At 43.2% G+C, this 25,517-nt stretch overlaps 1 protein-coding gene across 1 annotated transcript; it reads left to right on the top strand.

The window, feature by feature from the left end:
- Nucleotides 1-88: 88 nt before the first annotated feature.
- On the top strand, nt 89-25,302 carry LOC124276918 (the record flags this gene model as incomplete). The annotated part of the gene is made up of 11 exons (XM_046712584.1): nt 89-183; nt 826-1,068; nt 4,884-5,362; nt 11,156-11,356; nt 13,257-13,508; nt 13,986-14,143; nt 14,810-14,932; nt 15,938-16,043; nt 16,665-16,825; nt 21,276-21,407; nt 25,209-25,302. Coding segments are annotated over exons 1-11 (2,029 nt in total), but the record flags the coding sequence as incomplete, so codon positions are not given.
- Between the last annotated feature and the right edge of the window lie 215 nt (nt 25,303-25,517).

The raw sequence follows: 25,517 nt of genomic DNA, 5'->3' as shown, positions 1-25,517 counted from the left end.
TTTTATCCCGAAAACATCTTACCGGGTTTTTTCACCTGTGTCTGATTCATAAGACAAACACGATCATATCCATCCTCCCTTTCAGCATATTCCAAAGATTGCCATGGAAACCCGACAAAGAACGTTTCTGCTGCTTGTGGGTGTTGTCGTGGTAACACTTGCATACAAGTTGTGGCCGTACAGGTAAACAGAGGATGTGTGTTTTTGCAAATTGAATGTTACATTCTGTTTCACTCTGTCACCACACAAACTGACTGTTTCAATCTGTCACAACACAAACTGCCTGTTTCACTCTGTCAAAACACAAACTGTCTGTTTCACTCTGTCACAACACAAACTGATTGTTTCACTCTGTCACAACACAAACTGTCTGCTTCAATCTGTCACCACACAAACTGACTGTTTCGCCCTGTCACAACACAAACCGCCTGTTTCACTCTGTCACAACAGAAACTGTCTGTTTCACTCTGTCACAACACAAACTGCCTGTTTCACTCTGCCACAACGCACACTGTTTGTTTCACTCTGTCACAGCACAAAGTGCCTCTTTCACTCTGTGAAAACACAAACTGCCCGTTTCACTCTGTCACAACACAAACCCTCTGTTTCACTCTGTTACAACTCAAACTGTCTGTTTCACTCTGTCAAAACACAAACTGCCCGTTTCACTTTGTCACAACACAAACTGTTTGTTTAAGTCTGTCACAACACAAACTGTCTGTTTCACTCTGTCACAACACAAACTGCCTGTTTCACTCTTGTCACAACACAAATCACCTGATTCCGTTTGTGGTAACACAAATTGTATGTCTGACTTTCTCTAAGGGAGAATGGATTTGGCTTCGCCTATCACCTCACTGCTGCACAGAGACAAGAACTCTCTTGGAAGACAAGTGAACATCCGGACAGAAGGGTTTCCTTTAATGGGAGTAAGTTGATGGATGAACCAAGCGAAAGCCTGATCCCCAGCTCTAGAGAGAACAGCTCATCCCAGGGTAACAAATGTAACCAACAACCACAACAACAACAACATCGACAACAACAACAGCACAAGCAACACCAGTCCAGGTATGCAACTCGTAGTTCCTCCAGAACACAACATTGATATGGTTTAGGCCGGGCCGAAAACACCAATAAACATTCTACAGTATATCATTTGGAACACAACACTGATATACCTCAGGACACCCCAAATTAAGATCAAGACATTCATTTTATATTTTGGAACACATCAGATATCACACATCAGCTCTGATTTTATTAGATACCTGCATAATTTTGATATTATTCATTCATTCTTCATTCTTCTTTTATTTCGGTTTGTAGGCCATCGGCCCATGTACAATACATTCAAAAACAGAGTACATTTTCGTGGAATAGGAGCAACTGTACAAAGTAATTCAATTAAATGGCTAATGTTGTAACATTTTTCTATAAGCAAGAGCTTCTGATGTAATTAGAACAATTTACAAGGCTATATCTACAATTACTAGTTAATATATTATGATAATTAGCGACTACATTTAACTGCCTATGTACAGGAACATAGCTATCTCTAATTACATTGTAAGCAGTACACTCAAACAAAAAATGTATAACATTTTCATTCACCCCATCTTCACACATACTACAATACGTATTGACATTCGCACCTCTTATACATGTATTACACCGTGAAGGGAGGGAATTTAATCTGAGAAGGTAAATGTTTCTTCTAACAGTTACTTGGTTGTTGAAATTTACATAATATTCAACATTTAAAAGTGACTTAATTTCTTTAAAGTACATCAAATGAGAAGATTAATTTATATTACCAAAAATATGCTGTTTATCACAATCAATTTGTCCATTCTTAAAACTATAATAAACTGAGAAATATCACCAACATCCTGACTGTACCAAAGAAAACAAAACCCATAGGAACTTAACAAATATTTAACAGAAGAAGCCCACGTTACTCTACCAGCTAAATCTAATTTCCTCAGGAGTAAATAAGACTGTTTTGGATAACGATCCTCCGACATCCTCAATAATATACACCAATAACTTATACATCTGACATGATAATCAACATACATATTTAACCTACAGCAATCTGCTAAAACTCCATTACTAGAAACCTGCTTACATACACCAAGAACATATTTGCAAAAGTTAATGTGAAAGATTTCAACCGATTTCCTCTCCTCGAACCCCAAGATTTCAGACCCATATAATAACACAGGTTTAACCTTACTATCAAACAACTTGAACATTAACTTCACAGGTTAGCCAAAATATTGTAATAGATCCTGTACAAGATATTTTAGACAAGTCAGTCGAGAGTGCTTTTACATGTATTGATACTAGCATTTACTTTATTTTAGACGCCCTTTGTCTCGCAGGATCAGATATGAAAAGAAAGTGTGGAATTATGAAAAATGATTTTATCATTGGTATGATGATGAATGTAGAAAACTTGAAACTGGACGCTGCAAATCCTTGGACAAGTTTAGAAAACGTAAAGATAAAGCATCATTGGAACAATATAATAAATCAAGAAATTAATAAATACAATGTCTTTTGCAGGCACAAACGCACTGCACATTAGAAAGAGAAACAGAATAAAATATACTAACCATCAAAAGTTTAGACTCACTAGTGTAAATGTAGCCACTTACTTCAGTCAACTGTTCTAAACTAGATTTTGCAAAATATTCCATACTGTTTAAAGGTACTGTTTACACATGAACTGATGTATTGTAAAACAAATTCGTGGCGTTGAAAAGATTATTGTCATGAGTTCAATAACTGATGAAACTCAGTGAAATTCATCGAATTCTTAACAAAACTTTACACCAAAACGCAGCTGTTCACATGCACGTTATTTGCACATGTTTTTCAGCAATTTGATGCATGATCCTCATGCAATTCATCTGCATAAAGTTTGCATTTGGTTCACCCAAATTAGTGGAAAAATTCATCTTCGATGTAACCACATACATATAATCTGTTTGATTGGCATTTTAGAAGCTGATGGATAATAGAAAAAGTATGATGTTTTATGGATAACAACGTCTTTATTTATTATACTGCGACGTTTCGGTATAGCTTCGTATACCGTTGTCAAGCAAGAGTAAAGTAATACAGCACAGAACCGACTTATATATATACATGAAAAGGGATTAAGTAAGACAACATGGTGGAGTACATCAAAGGGATTAACAACAACAATGGAATAAGTAATAATACAATAACAATGGGAGGAAGCCAATGTTGAGGAGGCGGAACAAGATATACATAGCAAATGGGATTAATTAGCAAAGATGGCTAGAGTGCTCTGTTCTGTTGTTTTTATCAGTTCATTGTAGGCGGATGGAATGAGGTATCCTTGGTCTCTGTTGATTGAGGGTTTGTGTCGGCGGATTTGAACTGCTTCTGCCAGTTTTCTTTTGGGGAAGTCCTGGAGGTTGTGTTTTTATAATAATATTTCTACATTGTCCCATTCAATGTTGTGATTAGGACAGATGATTATGTGTTCTGAGATAGCTGATTTACGGTCTGATTTCTTGGTTGGTGCTAGGCGTTCTTTAATTCTGAGGTTTATGGGACAGGAGGTTTCATAATGACCCAAACAGTTACCTTACAAAAGTAATTCATGACTCTCCAATACCAGAGAAGAGATTTAAGATAGCATAAACAACCTTCAGCTCAACAAATCTCCAGGAATAGATGATTTAATTCCAGAATTTTTCAAATATTCTGCTAACCTTCTACTGCTTTGAGTTAATTTTCATCTGATATTAGAAAGAGGGTAATTTCCTACATAGTGGCCTGTTGGGATGATAGTTTCTTTACACAAGCAAGGCAATTTGAACAATGTTGATATACTACAGGAGAATCACGTTGCATATTTAGTAAGGTTTGAAACGGGGAGTTTGTGTTGTGACAGATTGAAACGAGCAATTTGTGCTGTCACAGATTGAAACATACAGTTTGTGTAATGACAGAATGGAACAGGCGATTTGTGCTCTGAAAGGGTGGAACAGGCAGTTTGTGTTGTGATAGCGTGAGAACACAAATTGCTTGTTTCACTCTGTCACAACACAAATTAACTGTTTCACTCTGTCACAACACAAACCGACTGTTTCACTCTGTCACAACACAAACTGCCTGTTTCACTCTGTTACAACACAACTGCCTGTTTGACTCGGCCGGAACACAACTTAACTGTTTCACACTGTCACAACACAATTTACCTGTTTCAATCTGTCACAACACAAATTGCCTATTTCAATCTGTCATAACACAAATTGCTTGTTTCACTCTGTCAAAACACAAATTGCCTGTTTCACTCTGTCAAGACACAAATTGCCTGTTTTAATCTGTCATAATACAAATTGCCTGTTTCACTCTGTCACAACACAAAGTGTTGTGCTCTCTGATAATGATGCGCAAGGACTGTGACAAAACACATCCAAACACAGGGACGTTCACTGGGTTACATACATGCATGCAAGATCCCTTACACTGGACTTTGGCCTCCTCTTTTCCATTGTTCAGCTCTGTTGGTAGCTCTATTTTGTTGGGGCGGTGGGGTAGCCTAGTGGATAAGCGTTCGCGCTTCACGCCGAAGACCCGGGTTCGCTTCCCCACATGGGTACAATGTGTGAAGCCCATTTCTGGTGTCCCCTTGCCGTGATATTGCTGGAATATTGCTAAAAGCAGCTTAAAACTTAAGTCACTCACTCACTCTCTTTTCTTAGTGGTGTGTGTGTGTGTGTGCTTGGCAGTTCCATCTCAGAAAAGTGATCATCATTCAAACTTGTGTGAAATGTTTTGTTGATGAGATTGTTTGTGAGTAATAATTATACTAAGACAACCTGTTGTATTGTTGGTTTCAGTGTATTGAATGAAGTAACAAGCCTCCACGCTTCAGGATCCATGTCACGTATATCGTTGGTTGGTGTAAACAGGACGTATCAGCTTAATGAAACGGTCAAGGTGAACATTGTTCTATTCGATCACTGGAAGAGACCAAAAACATGTGGTGGTGATATGTTAGTCGTGTGGATGAAAGATCCGCAACATGGCGCTGCTTCCGCCGGAAGTGTTATCGACAATGGAAATGGAACGTATACTGGAGTTCTGCGCACCATGTGGACAGGAAGAGCCATAATTCGGGCTGCCATGATTTCATCAAGAGAAAGAATGGACCATATAGATATTTCATTCCAGAATGGATATTTTGGGAAACAAATTGAATGCACATTCAGATCAAATACTTCAACTGAGATTACAAGCGGTCACATGGAAGTGAAATACATGAAAATACGTCCCTTTTGTAATCTGACTGCCGACTATTTCGGCATCCCATTCTATTGTGGGAAGCCAAAGACCAAAGGGATTGGGTGCCGAGACTGGACTGAAACTTCTTTACCTCACAAGCATATGACCTTTGGGGCCGGCACGAGATGGTTTGCAGCGTAAGTATTCTCTCACCCGATCTTTAACTCGACACTCCGTGTACAGTTTGGTTGTCGGAACGTATTATCAACCTTGGAATAACAAAATAACGTTTTTAGCCCTATTTTCATGTTTTCCGGGCACCAATAGCATTTTTGGCAGTGTGACTTTAAACAGGGAGCAATCATATACATAATCCTTTTGACAGATGCCAGAGTATATAGTAATTGTAATATTCACAAGCACGTTAAAGTTCGGCCTTTATAGATACTCTGTCTGGTGCTTGGCTTGGATTGTTTGTTTGGTTGTTGTTTAACACCGCACTCAGCAATGTTCCTGCTATATGCCGGAGGTCTGTAAATAATCGAGTCTGGACCAGACAATCCAGTGATCAACAACATGAGCATCGATCTACACATTTGCGATACGATGACATGTGTCAACCAAGTCAGTGAGTCGGACCACTCGATCCCGTTAGTCGCCTCTTACGACAAGCATGGGTTGCTGAAGATCAATTCTAACCCGGATCTTCACGGGTTTGAGATGGTGGGTGTGACAGGAGGTTAAGAGTGTGCTTGAGTGTGTGGTTGAGTGTGTGGTTGTGTATGTGGTTGAGTGTGTGGTTGAGAGTGTGGTTGTGTGTTTGGTTGAGTGAGTGGCTGAGTGTGTGGCTGAGTGTGTGGTTGAGTGTGTGGCTGTGTGTGTGGTTGAGAGTGTGGTTGGGGTGAGGTTGAGTGTATGGTTGAGTGTGTGGTTGAGAGTGAGGTTGAGTGTGAGGTTGAGTGTGAGGTTGAGTGTGTGATTGAGTGTGTGGTTGAGTGTGTGGTTGAGTTTGTGGTTGTGTGTGGTTGAGTGTGAGGTTGAGTGTGTGGTTGAGTCTGTGATTGAGTGTGAGGTTGAATGTGTGGTTGAGTGTGAGGTTGAGTGTGTGGTTGAGTGTGAGGTTGGGTGTGTGGTTGAGTGTGGTTGAGTTTGTGGTTGTGTGGGTGGTTGAGTGTGAGGTTGAGTGGGTTGTTGTGTGTGTGGTTGAGTGTGTGGTTGAGTGTGTGATTGAGTGTGTGGTTGAGTGTGTAATTGAGTGTGTGGTTGAGCGTGAGGTTGAGTGTGTGGTTGAGTGTGTGGTTGAGTTTGTGGTTGAGTGTGAGGTTGAGTGTGTGTTTGAGTGTGTGGTTGAGTGTGTGGTTGAGTGTGTGTGTGGTTGAGTGTGTGGTTGAGTGTGTAGTTGAGTGTGTGGTTGAGCGTGAGGTTGAGTGTGTGGTTGAGTGTGTGGTTGAGTGTGTGGTTGAGTGTGTGGTTGAGTGTGTGGTAGAGGTTGAGTGTGCAGTTGAGTGCGTGGTTGAGTGTGGGGTTGAGTGTGTAGTTGAGTGTGTGGTTGAGTGTGTGGTTGAGTGTGTGGTTGAGTGTACGGTTGAGTGTGTGGTAGAGGTTGAGTGTGCAGTTGAGTGCGTGGTTGAGTGTGTGGTTGAGTGTGTGGTTGAGTGTGTGGTTGAGTGTGTAGTTGAGTGTGTGGTTGAGCGTGAGGTTGAGTGTGTGGTTGAGTGTGTGGTTGAGTTTGTGGTTGAGTGTGAGGTTGAGTGTGTTTGAGTGTGGTTGAGTGTGTGGTTGAGTGTGTGGTTGAGTGTGTGGTTGAGTGTGAGGTTGAGTGTGAGGTGTGGGTGTGTTCTTGAGTGTGGTTGATTTTGTGGTTGTGTGGGTGGTTGAGTGTGAGGTTGAGTGGGTTGTTGTGTGTGTGGTTGAGTGTGTGGTTGAGTGTGTGATTGAGTGTGTGGTTGAGTGTGTGGTTGAGTGTGTGGTTGAGTGTGTGTGTGTGGTTGAGCGTGAGGAGTTGAGTGTGTGGTTGAGTGTGTGGTTGAGTTTGTGGTATGTATGAGTGTGAGGTTGAGTGTGTGTTTGAATGTGTGAGTGTGGTTGAGTGTGTGGTTGAGAGTGTGTGGTTGAGTGTGTGGTTGAGTGTGTAGTTGAGTGTGTGTGGTTGAGCGTGAGAGTTGAGTGTGTGTTTGAGTGTGTGGTTGAGTGTGTGGTTGAGTGTGTGGTTGAGTGTGTGGTTGAGTGTGTAGTTGAGTGTGTGGTTGAGCGTGAGGTTAGTTGAGTGTGTGGTTGAGTGTGTGGTTGGAGTGTGTGGTTGAGTGTGTGTGGTTGAGAGTGTGTGGTAGAGGTGTGTGAGTGTGTGGTTGAGTGCGTGGTTGAGTGTAGGAGTTGAGTGTGTAGTTGAGTGTGTGGTTGAGTGTGTGGTTGTGTGTGTGTGTGAGTGTACAGTTGAGTGTGTGGTTTAGAGTATGAGTGTGCAGTTGAGTGCATGTGGTTGAAGTGTGTAGGAGTTGTGTGTAGTTGAGTGTGTGGATAGTTGGAGTGTGTGGTTGAGTGTGTGTGGCTGAGTGTACAGTTGAAGTGTGTGGTAGAGAGTTGAGTGTGATAGTTGAAGTGTGTGGTTGAGTTGTGTGGTTGAAGTGTGTGTGTTGAGTGGATAGTAGTTGAAGTGTGTAGTTTAGTGTGTGGTTGAGCGTGAGAGTTGAGTGTGTGGTTGAAGTGTGTGTAGTTGAGTTTGTGGTTGAAGTGTGAGAGTTGAGTGTGTGTTTAGAAGTGTGTAGTTGAGTGTGTGGTTGAGTGTGTGGTTGAAGTGTGTGGTTGAAGTGTGAGTTGAGTGTGAGTTGGAGTGTGTTGTTGAAGTGTGTGAAGTTGAGTTTGTGGTTGTGTAGGTAGTTGAAGTGTGAGTTGAGAGTAGGTAGTTGTGTGTGGTTGAGAGTGTGTGGTTGAAGTGTGTGATTGAAGTGTGCCATTGAAGTATGTGGTGAAGTGTTGAAGTGTGCAGTGAAGTGTTGAGAGTGTGCAGTTGAAGTGTGCAGTTGAAGTGTGTGGTTGAAGTGTGTGAATTTGTGTGGGTAGTTGAAGTGTGTGGTTGAGAGTGTGAGGTTGAGTGTGTGATTGAGTGTGTGGTTGAGTGTGAGAGTTGAGTGTGTGGTTGAAGTGTGTGTGGTAGAAGTGTGTTGCTGAGAGTGTGAGAGTTGAGATTTGTGGATGAGAGTGTGGTTGAGGTGTGAGAGTTGAAGTGTGAGGTTAAGTGTGTAGTTGAAATTGAGGGTGAGGTTGAGTGTGAGTTAGGTGTGTTGTTAAAAGTGTGGGTGAGTTTGTGGTTGTGTGTGTTTTAGAGTGTGTGATTGTGTGTGTGGTTGAAGTGTGTGGTTGAGAGTGCATGATTGAAGTGTGTCATTAGTATGTGATTTGAAGTATTGAAGTGTGCAGTTGAGAGTGTATGGTTGAGTGTGTGGTTGAGAGTGAGAGTTGAGTGTGAGAGTTAGGTGTATTGTTGAAGTGTGGTTGAAGTTTGTGGTTGTGTAGGGTAGTTGAGAAGTAGAGAGTTGAGTGGGTAGTTGTGTGTGTAGTTGAGTGTGTGGTTAGTGTGTGGTTAGAGTGTGTTCTTGAGAGTGTGGTTGATTTTGTGGTTGTGTGGGTATTGAAGTGTGAGTTGAAGTAGGTTATTGTGTGTGTGGTTGAGTGTGTGGTTGAGTGTGTGATTGAAGTGTGTGGTTGAGTGTGTGGTTGAAGTGTGTGTTGAGAGTGTGTGGTTGAGCGTGAGGTTGAAGTGTGTGGTTGAGTGTGTGGTTGAGTTTGTGGTTGAGAGTGTGAGGTTGAGTGTGTGTTTGAGTGATTGTGTGTGGTTGAAGTGTGTGGTTGAGTGTGTGTGGTTGAGTATGTGGTTGAGTGTGTAGTTGAGTGTGTGGTTGAGTGTGTGTAGAGTTGAGAGTGTGTGGTTGAGTGTGTGGTTGAGTGTGTGGTTGAGTGTGTGGTTGAGTGTGTGGTAGTGAGGTTGAGAGTGTGTAAGTTGGTTGAGTGTGTGGTTGGAAGTGTGTGGGTTGAAGTGTGTGTAGTTAGTGTGTGGTTGAGTGTGTAGTGGTTGAGTGTGGTTAGAGTGTGTAGTTGAGTGTGTGTAGTTGAAGTGTGTGGTTGAGTGTGTGGTAGAGGTTGAGTGTGCAGTTGAAGTGCATAGTTAGTTGGGGAGAGTGGGAGTTGGAAGTGTATGTGGTTAGTGCATGTGAAGTTGAAGTGTGAGTGGTGAGAGTGTGTGTGAGTTGAGAGTGTACAGTTGAGAGTGTGTAAGGTAGAGGGATTGAACATGTATGCAGTTGAAGGTGCGTTTGTTGAAAGTATGTGGTTGGTTGTGAATTTGAAGTGTGTGGTTGAGTAATGTAGTGTAGAGTGTGTGGTTGAGTATGAGGTTGAAGTGTGTGATCAAGTTGAGTGTGTGGTTGAGTTTGTGGTTGAGTGTAGAGAGTTGGAGTGTGTTTGAGAGTGTGTGAAGTTGAGAGTGTGTAGTTGAAGTGTGTGGTTGGAGTGTGAGGTAGTTGAGTGTGAAGTGTGAGGTGTGGAGTGTGTTGTTAGTAGGCAATGGTTGATTTTGTGAGTTGTGTGGGAGTTGAGTGTGAGAGTTGAGTGGTAGTAGCGAGAGTTGAGTGGGTAGAAGTGAGAGTTGAGTGGTAGAAATGAGAATTGGGTGGTAGATGTGAGAGTTGAGTGGGTAAAAGGGAGAGTTGAGTGGTAGATGTGAGAATTGAGTGCTAGAAGGAGAGAGATGATTGGTAGAAGTGAGAGTTGTGTGGTAGAAGGGAGAAATGAGTGGTAGAAGTGCGGAGTTAAGTGGTAGATGTGAGAGATCAGTGGTAGAAGGGAGAGATGAGTGGTAGAAGTGAGAGTTGAGTGGTAGAGATGAGATCAGTGATAGAAGAGAGTTGAGTGGTGAAGGAAGAGATGAGCGGTAGAAGGGAGAGATGAGTGGTAGATATGATAATTGGGTAGAAGTGAGAGTTGAGTGGCAGAAATGAGAGCTGGAGTGGTAGATGTGAGGGTTGAGTGGCAGAATGGAGAATTGGAGTGGTAGATGGGAGAGTTGAGTGGTAGAAGGAAGAGTTGAGAGTGGTAGAAGAGAGCTGAGTGGTAGAAGAGACAGTTGAGTGGTTAAGGGGTAGATGAAATGCCATGTACGTTGTAACAGCGGTAGTAGATCATGTTTATCCTAGGTTTCTGTGAACAAGGTAATCGAAGCGCCCGTTGTGACTTTTCACCAGTGATAAAGATGGGTGTCCTGCATCAGTCACTGCGATAGATCGCCATTCGGGTGCAGAGCTAGTGTATCTACGTTCAACACACACACCTGATTCTGTGTTATCACATTTCCAGCTAATTGTGCGTTGTACAAACTTTTCATCAAGGACAGTTCATTCATGAGTTACTTCACCTTCTTGTAATATCCCATGACAAACATGATGGTTTGTACACATGACGAAAATGAAGACTCGGTAATCGACTGACAGAGTGAGTGAGTGAGTTTGGATTTACGCCGCTTTTAGCAATATTCCAATATCACGGCGGGGGACACCAGAAATGAGCTTCACACAATGTACCCATGTGGGGAATCGAACCCGGGTCTTCGGCGTGACGAGCGAACGCTTTAACCACTAGGCTACCCTACCGCCCCTCGACTGACAGAGATCTCCGAGCTTTGTATCATACAGCTGATTATATACTGAACGTAACTATAAAAGGAACACAGAAAATTCAATCGTTCCTTTAATATTGTCCAGGTTTCATCACCAGCTTTGAATAGCTCTGTGGGAGGAGTTCGGAGAAATAAATATAGGAACACTGCCCTGAAGTGGCGTTCCCTTGTTTGTTTCCCTCAGTATATATAGTTACAACAGGCGTGTATTATGTTCAGGGCCGACGCCAAAGTTGCCTGACAAGTTCAGTGCCCGGGTGGAGTGCAACATCCTCAACAAAAACTCCACGACGGACGTGGAGGAATGGTACGACCAGGTCGGCAACAGGGGGGCCGCCCAGCAGTATCAGTTTGGCATCAAGGCCGACGTCATCTACGACTACACGACTCAAGAATACATCATGGTGGTGGAGGCCATCGGTAAGCTGGTAGGATCATTGATCGAGGGAAACATGGTAGTATGTCGGTAGGATAGTGTAGTAGTAGTGTTTTGGGCCTTGAAGTACATGCTGCTATTGGTGCACTTGAGACAAGGGAGACTCACGTTCAGGCATTGAACCCTGACATACGTGACTAGTTATAGTACCCACAAAAAGTTTAGACTCACTTAAAGCACTCACTATGTGTGTGTGTGTATATATATATATATGGTTACATGGAAGATGAATTTCTCCACTAACTTGGGGAGAACCAACTGCAAACCTTATGTAGATGAATTGCACGAGGATCATGCATCAAATTGCTGTAAAGCATGTGCAAATATCATGCTTGTGAACAGCTGCGTTTTGGTGTAGAGGTTTGCTACTAATTCGTCAATTTTCACCGAGTTTCATCATTTATTGAACTCATGACAATAACATTTTCCAAGTTACAAATTTGTTTTACAATACATCAGTTCATGTGTAAACAGTTCCTTTAAACAGTATGGAAAAAAATGCAACATTTATTTTAGAACAGTTGACTTAAGTAAATGGTTACATTTACACTAGTGAGTCCACTCTCCTACCCAGAGAGTTCCAGCATAGTACCTCTGCCACAGGCCAGAAAAATGTGACGATTTGTCACATCTTGCACCGTCCATTAAATATGATGTACATATGTCTTTTACTCTTTTATTTTTGACGAGTCTACACCTCTAACTAAACATCTTTAATAGAATGGTTTAGTTTCACTGAGAAAATATCCAAAAACATGTAACACTATTTCCCGATTTGCGTAGCGATCCCTTTGTTTACATAGGTTGTAATGGCTCCACGTGCTGTCATCGAAGCCGACGGAGAGCAAACGATGCAGCCAGTTTGATAGCTAAATATGTACTCGTCATAGACCTTAACTGTCGCAGTTGTGGAAGAATATATATGTAACAATGTAAAACATTATGAAGAGAGCGGCGAAAAGCTCTCGTGAGTCCAGTCTCTTCTTATTATGAATATGCGCGTTTGATTACAAAGAGAGAAAGTCCGGTCACGTGATATGCAAATTAGCCTGTAAGGTAATGTTATGTTAAGTCATCGCTGTGCCGGAGTGTGTAGTGAGTCTAAACTTTTGATGGGGAGTATGGTTTCGTGGGGAAACATCATTATGCTGCTATGGTTTCAAAGTTGGGATGATTCAAGGGAGCCGAATATGTTAAGTCTCAGCATTAAACAACTGTAAAAACATAATTACTCATAAACTGTGTGTAATTTATTTGACATAACTGATATTGTTAGAAACTAATATCGTTAACTGACTGTATATAAAATTGTTTGCAATGCTGTACTCGGTCTAAGGGAGGTAATGCGCTGCTCTGTTCTGTCGAATTACACTGACGTGGCTTGTTTTGGAGTGTTGTGATACGGGCACATGAAAGGCGTTCGATAGACTCAGGTCTACAAGACGTGGCTAGCGGACATTAATTATTATAGGATATTTATATAGCGCACATATCCAGGCAACTAGTGCATGCTCAAGGCTCTAATAGGTGATACACGATATGATAGCCAGGCAGTTTCGCCCCTTATTCGTTCCAGGATGCGCTGAACGTTGATTCAGTGCCGATATTAGGTACACGATACATTGCATGTGTCCTCTTCATTGTGGGTCACCAGCTTTATGAGTGCTACAGTTAACGGGATCGGGTAGTCAGTTGACTTGACTTGGCTTGTCAGATGATGCAGGTCGTTGTATTACAATTGTGTAGGTCGATTTTCATGATGTCTGTCACTGGATTGTCTGGTCCATTTGGAGACTATCACCCTGTTGTTAGAATATTGCTACGTTCAACAACAAAGAAACAACATCAGCAACAACAACAACTTGACTTGTCTTCCTGTCGCAGATGGCACGATCGCAGGATGTGTTGTCCAGCCTCTCTCACAGACCAGTAACCAGTACCTGTTCGGGGTGACGAAAAGTCCGAATGGGTCTGAGAGCATTTATTCGGTTGGAGGGGCGATGAGGTTCGGGAGGACTCTGAAAGAAACGTATTTGGGAGTGAAGAGCGTTAGGGGGATGCTGGTGGACCAGTTTCAGTCCTGTGCTTATCTGGATGACTTCAAAGCCTCCGTCAAAATCCTCTGGTCTTTTACAGGTGAGAAAACAGAGCTGGAGTGAGTGAGTGAGTGACGTGAGTCAGCTGCCTGTCGCGAAAATAATATATATGACTGTGAAAATGTGTGAATACTTTAGAATTTTGCTTAGTGCAGACTGGCTGAGAGGTTTGAGGGAACTGTCCATGGTCTATACCATAAACAAATTCAGCAGACAAACAACGTGGTCATTGGAGGACTTCAGTCTCGCAAGCAGTGTGAGCCATTTAAGCTTCTCTTTCCCATGAGGGGCGGTATCATAACCTAATGGTTAAAGCGTTCGCTCGTCACGCCCAAGACAGAGGTATGATTCCCCACATGGGTACAATGTGTGAAGCCCATTTCGGGTGTCCCCCGCCGTGATATCGCCGGAATATTGCTGAAACGACGTGAAACCAAACTCACTCACGTTACTCTGTACTGGCAACCGGTGTGAACCATATATGTTTCTTTAAACTTTTTATCTCTTTACGTCGCAGCTAAGAACTCTTGGAACACGGCTATAGCCGTGAACCAGGTTCCCGTCCGCTGTGAGATCCAGGGCAAGAAGACGGTGAACGGCTCGCACAGCTATCTCTTCCACCACATCTATGAATTCACAGACTTTCAGACCAGTGTCTCGGATGACAAGTTCGAGGTTCGTATCTGGCTTTTTCATTAAAATCCAATCGACAGTTAGAAATTTGTGTCCTATTGCTCGAGCAAGATTGTATCTGATTAGCTTAAGTTGACTTATTCTTTGTGATTTCATTCGTCTGTCCAAGATTGTGAAGGTGACATGGAGATTTAGACCTTTGTTTACCGGAAGCGGATTCTACAATCTTATTTTCATGACATAGCTGTCCTATTTCGCCATTAAGTTACAAATTTCTGTCACTGTCTAAAGACGATTTAATTTTACACTGAAATGAGAACCGAATATTTAGCATGCCCATGAAAAAATGCATATAAATTAGAGAAAGTGGTTGCCTTCTTGTGCTTCTGGAATCATGTGTCTTAAAACAAAGCTACCACTCACTCACTCATTCAAACCAGCCCACCCACTCACTCACTCACTCTACGCATATTCCCTCGTCTACAGATCACCGACTAAAGACGATTTAATTTTCTCAGGAAGAAATATCGAACTTTCAGCATGCTCATGAAAAAAATACTCGTGATTTCCTTCCTTGTGTATCTTACAATACAGAGCTAACTCACCCAGTCACTCACTCACTCACTCAACCCACCGACTCATTCACTCACTCATTCACCCACTTCCATAAACGTTACTCAGGCTTTACGTATCTTGCCCCGTCTACAGATCCCTAAAGGAGCATACTGCCCAAACCGCAAGAATACAAAGCCGTTGCCTACTTTGAACGATTTCTTCCACTATTACTCCGAGATAGTCATCCCCGAGGAGAAGACTATAGGCTTTATCAAGGTGAGAGGTGTTTAAACGTTATTTGAACATGATTCAAATCCCAATTCGTTGTTCATGCTGTGAGTATAACAATATTCATGAGATGTCACGACTAGCCCGCATGGTGTAGGAGGAAATCCTGAATTAATGCAGGGTCACTATCCACAAAGTGTTCGCAGCGCTACGTCATTATAGAGTTACGACAGGTCGTAATGTTACGAACGCTTGGTGGATCGGGACCCAGGTATATAACAGAGGTGGAATTGGGTTTAACGTCGCGCTGGAGAATATTTCGCTCATATGACGACGTACATGCGTGTGTATGTGTGTATGTGTATGTGCGGCTGCTTGTACTAGCCCAGACTGAAGCTGGTTTTATAGTGCTAGCCCACTGAGATACCATGCCGCAGTGAAGCATGAATACCCCACTCAGACACATTATACTGACTCCGAGCCGATCAGTCCTTGTTGTACCCATTAATGCCGAGCGCCAGGCAGGGACCAACAAGTACCATATTTTAACGTCTTTTGGTATGACGCGGTCGGGGATCGAACCCGCGACCTTCCGCTCTCCGGGCGGACGCTCTAACCACTATACCACGGAGGCGGTCGGTATATAACAGAACTGACAAAACTAGAAATATAAACAGATTGAGCAGCGCAGCTTGACCAGGTACAATTACTGCTAGCAAATGACATCGAATACAAGGTTATGTGTGGTTAGTGGTTAACAGGATACATGGCTGAGAATGGGACGATCCTATCTACGTTTATAAGGGGTGCCTTAGTTATTCGCAAGGATAACAGACAAAATATGCCATCAGTATATGAGATATTAACCAACGTGTTTTGGCATAAAGGAGACGACAACAACGACACTTTAGGCCAGCTGTTAGTCAACCCAAACCAGTCACGTAGTGAATCAGAAGAAAATATGCTTTTTCAGGGTGACAAACCAAAAACGATGCGCCCCTTTCAGGACACTGAAATATTATATAACATAGGTTTCTATGACTGTCTTCACAGGAGAGTTACGACTACACTATCAACCTTGTGAGCTACCAGTACTATCCCCCGGCCCACTCCCCATACGGCACCGACGTCTTAGTAGAGGTGCACGACTACAACACAGGTGAGCTACCAGTACTATCCCCCGGCCCACTCCCCATACGGCACCGACGTCTTAGTAGAGGTGCACGACTACAACACAGGTGAGCTACCAGTACTTCCCACCGGTCCACCCCTCATACGGCACCGACGTCCTCGAAGTAGGTGCACGAGTACAAAACAGGCTACCTGAAATACCCTCCCGCCCAGTTGATCTGTTCAGGCAGTATAATTTTTATGTTTGCAGAACACATACACAGCTTGAATGTGATTATAGAGTATTTTTCGTGTGTGTTTTACACCGCACTCAGAAATATTCCATCTATAAGGCGGCGGTTTGTAAATAATCGAGTCAGAACCAGACAATAGAGTGATCAACAGCATGAGCATTGATCTATGCAGTTGGAATACGATGACATGTGTCAACCAAGTCAGCGAGCTTGACCACCCAATTCCGTTAGTCGCCTCTTACAGCAAGTATTGGTTGCTGAAGACTATTTCTTCACGGGTCCTATGGAAAGTGGCATTGCTGTAAAGCTCAATTATTTTTGTGGATTAACAGCCTTGGGAGCGTACAGTGATGTTGATGCTACAGACAATGTAAAGTGAGTCAGCTGATGAGATGCTAGTCTATTTTCCGTTCCAGGTGTAGCATATATATCAGATCCTATGTTGGGCAACTGTTCTGCGAGACCTATAGAGGCTACGAGTTTGGACGCACGCGTCATAAACGGCAACAACGTCCGCATCAGAACATCGCAGGAATTCTTCAACTTCAACAATGCAAGCTACCACTACGTCGGAGAGGTGAGTGAGTGCGTGAGTGAGTGAGTGGGATGCGTCTGTTGCCTTTGTTTGTCACTAACTCGGAGATAAATACAAATCAGAGAAAATGGTGTTGAGCGGAAACATTCTCTCTCCAAAATGCATTTAAAAATAGCAAAATTCTTTCCTCTCCTCGTCCAAAGATGTTTCGAATGCATGAAACGTTTGAATATTCTGGGAATATTATACATGTATTTACCTTGCTTTTTAATTGTTTGTCTCATAAAGATGCTGTGTTACATTTAATAAAATAGAGCCATAATTCAATAACATAAAGCCCTTATTTAATTAAATAGACCCCCTATTTAATTATATTGAGCCTTATTTTAATGAAAGAGACACTTCTCTGGTCCAGGTGTTGACGGACCTAGGATGACAGCCGCGTGCAAATCTGTGATTCAAAGCCGCGAAGAATATATGCTTTCCCATTGCTCTAAGATATAAGTTGGCTGGTTGGCTGGTAACTTAACGTCGCACTCAGCAATATTACTGCTATATGGCGGCGGTCTGTAACTATTCTGGACCAGAGAATCCGGTGATCAACAGCATGAGCATCGATCTACCCAATTGGGATACGATGACATGTGTCAAGCAAGTCAGCGAGTCTGACCACCCGGTCCCGTTAGTCGCCTCTTACGACAATCTTGGGTAGCTGAAGATCAATTCTAACCCGGATCTTCACGGGTGCCCAGAATATTAGAAAACGGTGTTTGTCCACTGTGTGTATATTAGAAAACGTTGATCCGATTGTGTGTCTACTGTGTTCTACCAGGATAAGTCATTGTCCGCAGCGACAGTGCGTGATCATGTGACGTGGACAGCCCCAAGTGACATGACTGGCCGGCTGGGGTCACCGGGTCAACCCACGCCTGAGTGGTGATTTCAAAGGTAACTGATCACCCTGTAATACGACCAGCGCATGTAGATGCATTACTTGAGGTTTCAAGACCCACATGTGCGCTGAAAGGTTCTAGGAGTCAACTTCAAATCCCAGTGCGACTTTGGCAACAAGTTGCTGGTGAATCTACAGCATGCCATAATAGTAGTAGCAGAAGTAGCCGCGCAAACAGTTATAGTAGCATTGGCAGCAGCAAACAGCTGTTGCATAGAAGCCAGCAGTAACCAGCAGCAGTGAGCTGGCAGTAGCCAGCAGCAGCAGTAGCATAAGTTGCAGTAGTAACTGCAGAAATAGCAGCAGCAGAAGCAGCAACCAAGCAGTATAGCAGTAGTAGCAGTAGCAGTGTAGCAGTAGTAGCAGTAGCAGCAGCAGCGCAGTAGTAGTAGCAGTAGCAGCATAAGCGTTGCGCAACAGTAGCAACAGTAGTAGTAGCAGCAGCAGCAGTATAGCAGCGCTGTAGTAGCTAACAGCAGTAGCAGTAGCAGCGTCAAGCTGTTGCGCAGTAGTAGTAGCGCAGCAGCGTACAGCAGTAGTGGTAGTAGCAGTAGCGTTAAGCAGTAGTAGCAGAAGCAGCAAGAGTGGTAGCAGATCCGCAGCGCTAGCAGTAGTGGTAGCAGTAATAGCCGTAGTAGCAGTAGGCAGCAGAAGCTGTAACAGTGGTAGTAGTAGTATAAGTAGCAGTAGTAACAGCGAGTGCAGCTGCAGTAGCAACAGCAGTTTCCGCTGACGTGGTGCAGTAGCAGCAGCCGTTGTGCAGCAACAGTGGTAGTAGTAGCAGCGGTAGTGGTAGTAGTAGCCGTAGTAGTAGTAGTAGTAGCTGGTGGCAGCAGTGGCAGCAGCAGCAGCAGTCAGCGGTAGCATAGCAGTAGTAGCAGCCGTAGTAGTAGTAGCAGTAGCAGGAAGCAGCAACAGTGGCAGTGAAGAAGCATAAGCAGCAGTAGCAACAGAAGTAGTAGCAGCAGCAACAGTAGCTTCTGACGTGTGGTGTACAACTACTGGGGTAGTAGTAGCAGCAGCAACAGCAACAGCAACAGAAGTAGTGCGTGCACACGTGGGTGTAGTAGAAGCAGTAGTAGCAGTGGTAGTAGCAGTAGTAGTACCAATTAGTAGCAGTAGCAGTACTGGTAGAAAGTAGTGGTAGTAGCAGCAGCAGTAGCTTGCAACAGTGATAGTAGTAGCAGTAGAAGCAGTCACAGTAGTAGTAGTAGTAGTAGTAGTTGTTGTTGTAGTAGTAGTAGTAGTAGTAGTAGCAGCAACAGTAGTAGTGTGTGACGTGTGATGTATGTTCTGTAAGCTCCGAGGTGACTTGGAGGAGACTGGCTACAGTAACGGGGAGTCTTAGGGTGCCCAATACGCCAGAGGTGACCGTCACTATGGTAAGTCATCCAAATGTGTCACAAAAGATTTCTGCAGCGATAGGAACATCGTTAACCTTTCGAAACTTTATGAAGGAAATATCCACTCGGCTATCTTAGTAAAACATCTAGTAAAGGAGGAGAGGCCAGACGGCCAGAGCGCTGTTTCCCGTTCAACGGCATATATCCTTTTATTAAAGACTCATTGCCGAATTAGCACCTGCTGACAAGTTGTTGGGACGGGCCACAGATAGATGCAGATATTCACCGTCAGAACGCCGTCCATCATTCGGATGTTCAAAAGCAAAACATCGATGTTTTACGTGATCATTATATACATCGATGTAATGTAAACTAAATTCGTGGATAACCTTGATTCGTGGATCGCTGTAATTATCACGCTTTTTTTGTAAATTAAGTCTCATATGACGTCACGAAGCGGTGCTTTTGGTGTACACACAATGCCACGCCTCGCTGACAAAAATGTTCCGAATCTCTGCATTACACGTACGGACACTAAATCTAATTGTCCAGCACTGAGGTAAATAGCCCAAGATCACTAATGCCACTAACACCAATTTTATGTTTACAAAATGTCAAGTATAAAAAGAAACCGTTAGCAACAACCTTCTCACATCTCGGTGTCTGCCTTCCTATGTGTTAATACTATCTGCAATGGGCTGTCGTACATGGTGAGAAAGCGTAACCGACTACGTAATCAACGAAACAATGTGACGTCACATTTTGTGTGCACACGCGGATGATTGCAAATGACTCTTCGGAAAACAAACGGTGTAATGCATGATAAACATAAACTATAGGTAAGCCGTCTGCCAACCAAGTGAAGGATTCCATTCAAGCAATGACGTCATTGGGAAACTCTCCATACTCCACCATTGCGATTTTTGAGCCGTGATCTTTATTAATCGACAATGATCGTAAGATAATGAATTTACGAACGAATTAAGGACGCTTTGTGGATCGGTCGTAATAAATAGTAAAGTTGTCCTAACTACGATCGTAAACCCTTACGAGTCGTGTCCGTTACGAACGCTTGGTGGATCGGGCCCCTACAATGCTGACTCTTTGTCTGAAGAGTAAATGCAGAACATCCATCAAGCATCGCCTTGTTGCTTTTATCACACTGTTGCCATGGCAACAATACAACAAGATAAACACGATGCACGTATAAGCTCTGACCGTCAGCCGTCAGCTTGCTTCATTGTGAAACTGACGTATTTCCTTTAATAAGCTCCGGGCCACGAATGAGCGCCGGGGTGTAAAGCAGGCCTCCAACATTACGGTAATAACACCCAGTAAGAGCAAAAGCGCCGGGCCTCCAATAAGCGCCGGGTCTGGAAGTCGGTTGAAAAGATAAGCGCCCGGGCGCTTACTAGAGGAAATGCGGTGTGTTAAATCTGAAGACTATTCGTGTCACCTAATAAAAATCTTAATAAAGTATGAAAAATGAAATAATGTTTGCACTAATTGTGTATCTATTCTGATTTCTGTATTTATTTTCAATTTAGATCACTAGGTAATCTTTAAACCAATGTATCAATCAAGATCAAGTCCAACACCACTGTTTTTACACATGCAGACGACGAAAGGTCACGGTGACCTGTTTTTATGACTGTGTACACTCCAACAGCGGCGGAGACAAATGAGATAAGATTAGATGAGACCATACACAAACTAAGGACAGACTTAGACTGTTTTGCCCTCATCAAGACATCCAAGTGATAAGCGTTGGGGTATAAATTATAGGATCACAAATTTCCCCGCATTTCTCGGATGGAGTGGAGTGTGAATGAGTGAGATTTAGTTTTACGCCACTTTTAGCAATATTCCAGCAATATCACGTCGGCTTTTTAGGATAGAACTTGTTCCGGGTGCTCGTTCACGAACATATTTACAAGTCGGTCCCTCAGAGGAATTAGACACGTTGGCGCAAACACTCTTTGAGTACCGTTGTTCTCAAACTGGAATCTGAGTCATTACGCGTATTCTCTTTAGTCGTTATTGTTTTGGCTAAAATCGAACTGCACAACTCGAGATATTACGGCGTGGAATTCCTTCATACCGACAATAACCGTACGAATGACTCTATATAGTACCAGGGCAACGGAACGTGATACTAAGCCTCCAAACATCTAGCAAGTTATCACGTTTGATTCAGACTCAACAGAACATACCAATTTCGTGCAATAACTTCTACGACTACGACGAAGACTCGGCCAATGATTTGGAACTTCGACATCGCCCCTTGCTTCAACTACCTCCACAGGAAGACCTTCTGTTTCACCGCCAGGTCAGTGCAGCGCATCCTGAGCAAGACACAATCATCACCCTTGACAAAAATCCTCTGTATCCATCCATATCATATGGTGTAGATTTGAAGATAGGAATGATCTTCAGCAACCTATGCTCACTTGTCGTAAGGGCGACCTGTGAAGATCCGGGTTAGGAATGGTCATCAGTAAACCATGTTTACCACTAAGTACGCGAACTAACGCAGGATCGGGCATAGTCAGGCTCGCTTCATGTATGTCATCGAGTCCCAATAGTGATCAATGACATCAATCACTGGAACAGTTCTATCCAGACTCGTATATTTACAACCGTATCTATACAGCTGAAAAATTTCTGTAGAACGGCTTTTAAACATCAAACTTCTGGCTTTGACCTGTTTCGGTAGCTTCCGTGAGGTCGTAAAGTGGATGAGGATTTGTTCAAGTACTACCTTTTAATGCAGGCACAGGCTACTTACAAACGTCACACCTCTTAGATCAATAAATATCAAGGTAAGTCGACTTGTCATCCCTCTAAGGATAAACGAAATCACAAACCGGGTTAGTGAGTGAGTGAGTGAGGAGTTAATATTTAACGTCACATCGGCAATTATTTCAGCCATATCGTGACGAGAACATTTGATATTGGAATGAAATATACGGTAAATTATAAAAATCTGCCGGAAGAAGGGTTGTAAAACAACCAGAATATCACAGAGATACGTTACGTAAAAACTAGTAATAGAGTCTAAAACATTTGAACCATACAAGACGATACAATGCAAAAACAGGCTATTGATCGCCAACAACTGAAGGTAGATCCCCATACTAGGGACACAACGGAAGTTAGTATTAACTGTCAGCAACGTCGTGAAAGTTTAATGATGTTCCTGTCTAAGACTGACTGGACTGACTGAGTTTGGTTTACGCCGCTTTTGTAATATTCCAGCAAATATCACGGCGGGGACAATTAGAAAAATGTAATGCACACATTGTACCAATGTGGGGATTCGAACCCAGGTCTTCGGCGTGACGCTACCAACGCTTTAACCATTAGACTACTCCCCACCGCCCCTCTTAAGACTGATATGGTGTTCGATGTTTTCACAGATTGACTACACTCAAGCTGACCTCATCGTGTCCTTTCACCTTTGCTAGACGTACCTCTGCTTCGGTGACGTCACAAGCCATGTCATGGAAGTTACCTCTTCTGGCACGTAGCTCAAAACTGACAACCGCCATCAACCAGGGAAAATTCACAATTCGGGATTACATTTCTCCAAGTTTAAATAAGGTAATGTTTATTCTCATAATATTACATTTGTGACGAGGTTTCGAAGTCTCAACTAAATATTTGACTGTAAGTATACACTCCTACAGCTATTGACACACACACAACCACAGCGTCTTAAAACATAAGGTATTACTGGTACTACTAGATACTACAACTGCTACTACTACTACCACTACTACTACGACAACTACTAATACAATACTACTACTACTACAACTACAACTACGACGATGACAAATACTACGACCACTACCAAAACACCTACTACAACTATTGGCACCACCACTACTGCTACAACTACGACGATGACTAATTCTACGACCACTACAACAACACCTACTACTACTATTGGCACCCCCACTACTACTACAACTACGACGATGACTAATACTACGACCACTACAACAACTACTACTACTACTATTGGCACCACTACTACTACTACAACTACGACGATGACTAATACTACGACGACTACAACAGCACCTACTACTACTATTCGCATCACCACTACTACTACAACTACGACGATGACTAATACTACGACCACTACTACAACAACAACTACTACTACTATTGGCAACACCACTACTACTACAACTACGACGATGACTAATACTACGATCACTACAACAACAACCACTACTACTATTCGCATCACCACTACTACTACAACTACGACGATGACTAATGCACTACGACCACTACAACAACAACTACTACTACTTTTGGCACCACCACTACTACTTCAACCACCACGACAAGCGACTATTACGATTACTGTTGTTTCTATATTCACTCAATGCGAGGGCGGTGAAGGATAGCCTCGTGGATAAAAGGTCCGCCGAAGACCCGGGTTCGATTCCCCACATGGGTACGACGATGACTATCACTACGACGACTACACCAGCACCTTACTAATACTATTCGCATCAACCACTACTACTACAACTACGACGATGACTAATACTACGACCACTACTACAACAACAACTACTACTACTATTGGCAACACCAATACTACTACAACTACGACGATGACTAATACTACGATCACTCACAACAACAACCACCACTACTATTCGCACATCACCACTACTACTACAACTACGACGATGACCAATACTACGACCACTACAACAACAACTACTACTACTTTGGCACCACCACTACTACTACAACTACCACGACAACGACTATTACGATTACTGTTGTTTCTATATTCTACCATGCGTAGGGGCGGTGAGATAGTTCCTCGTGGATAAAGCGTCCGCCGAAGACCCGGGTTCGATTCCCCACATGGGTACGACGATGACTAATACTACGACGACTACAACAGCACCTACTACTACTATTCGCATCACCACTACTACTACAACTACGACGATGACTAATACTACGACCACTACTACAACAACAACTACTACTACTATTGGCAACACCACTACTACTACAACTACGACGATGACTAATACTACGATCACTACAACAACAACCACTACTACTATTCGCATCACCACTACTACTACAACTACGACGATGACTAATACTACGACCACTACAACAACAACTACTACTACTATTGGCACCACCACTACTACTACAACTACCACGACAACGACTATTACGATTACTGTTGTTTCTATATCTACTCATGCGAGGGCGGTGAGATAGCCTCGTGGATAAAGCGTCCGCCGAAGACCCGGGTTCGATTCCCCACATGGGTACGACGATGACTAATACTACGACGACTACAACAGCACCTACTACTACTATTCGCATCACCACTACTACTACAACTACGACGATGACTAATACTACGACCACTACTACAACAACAACTACTACTACTATTGGCAACACCACTACTACTACAACTACGACGATGACTAATACTACGATCACTACAACAACAACCACTACTACTATTGGCACCACCACTACTACTACAACTACGACGATGACTAATACTACGACCACTACAACAACAACTACTACTACTATTGGCTCCACAACTACTACTACAACCACGACGACGACTATTACGATTACTGTTGTTTCTATATCTACTCATGCGAGGGCGGTGAGATAGCCTCGTAGATAAAGCGTCCGCCGAAGACCCGGGTTCGATTCCCCACATGGGTACAGAGAGTGAAGCAAATTCCGGGCGTCCCCTGTCGTGATATTGCTGCAATATTGCTAAAAGCGGCGTAAAACTGAACTCACTCACTCTAATCATGCTGACCGTCACGTGGATAGAGAATCTGCCCGGGAGGCGGAACAAACACTGTAAAGACAGTGCAAACAGACACAAAAGACATCCTGTTACTGCTAGTGGCCACTTCAACAACAAGACTGACTGACTGAGTTTGGTTTTACGCCGCTTTGAGCAAAATTCCAGCAACATCACGGCGGGGGACACCAGAAATGGGCTTCACATATTGTACCCATGTGGGGATTCGAACCCGGGTTACTTCAACAACAAGAACAGCTACTGCAACCACGACCAATAATTTCTCTTGTTCAGCCGTCGGTGATGACAGCCAAGGCCTACTCGTCTTCCAGCGGGGACGTGACCGTCAACGAGAACACAGCCACACCCGGCACGGGCTACAGTGCAGGTAAGTCACAGGTGTAGGTGGATTCCGCTAAACGTCAAATATTCTTCGCCAAGTAGGCACGCACAATCACAATATTCATGGACATCCTGGTTAACGCCAAATAGACAGTCACAGATATTCATGCCGATTCCGCTTAACGCCAAACAGGCAGTCACAGATATTCTGTGGGGTTCGGCTTAACGCCAAATAGGCACACTCACGTATTTTCATGTTGA

The sequence above is a fragment of the Haliotis rubra genome, unplaced genomic scaffold (genome assembly GCF_003918875.1).
Source record: "Haliotis rubra isolate DU_JTF1 unplaced genomic scaffold, ASM391887v1 Scf2150, whole genome shotgun sequence".
Classification (NCBI taxonomy): Eukaryota; Metazoa; Mollusca; class Gastropoda; order Lepetellida; family Haliotidae; genus Haliotis; species Haliotis rubra.
This window is presented reverse-complemented; position numbering and strand designations above follow the sequence as displayed.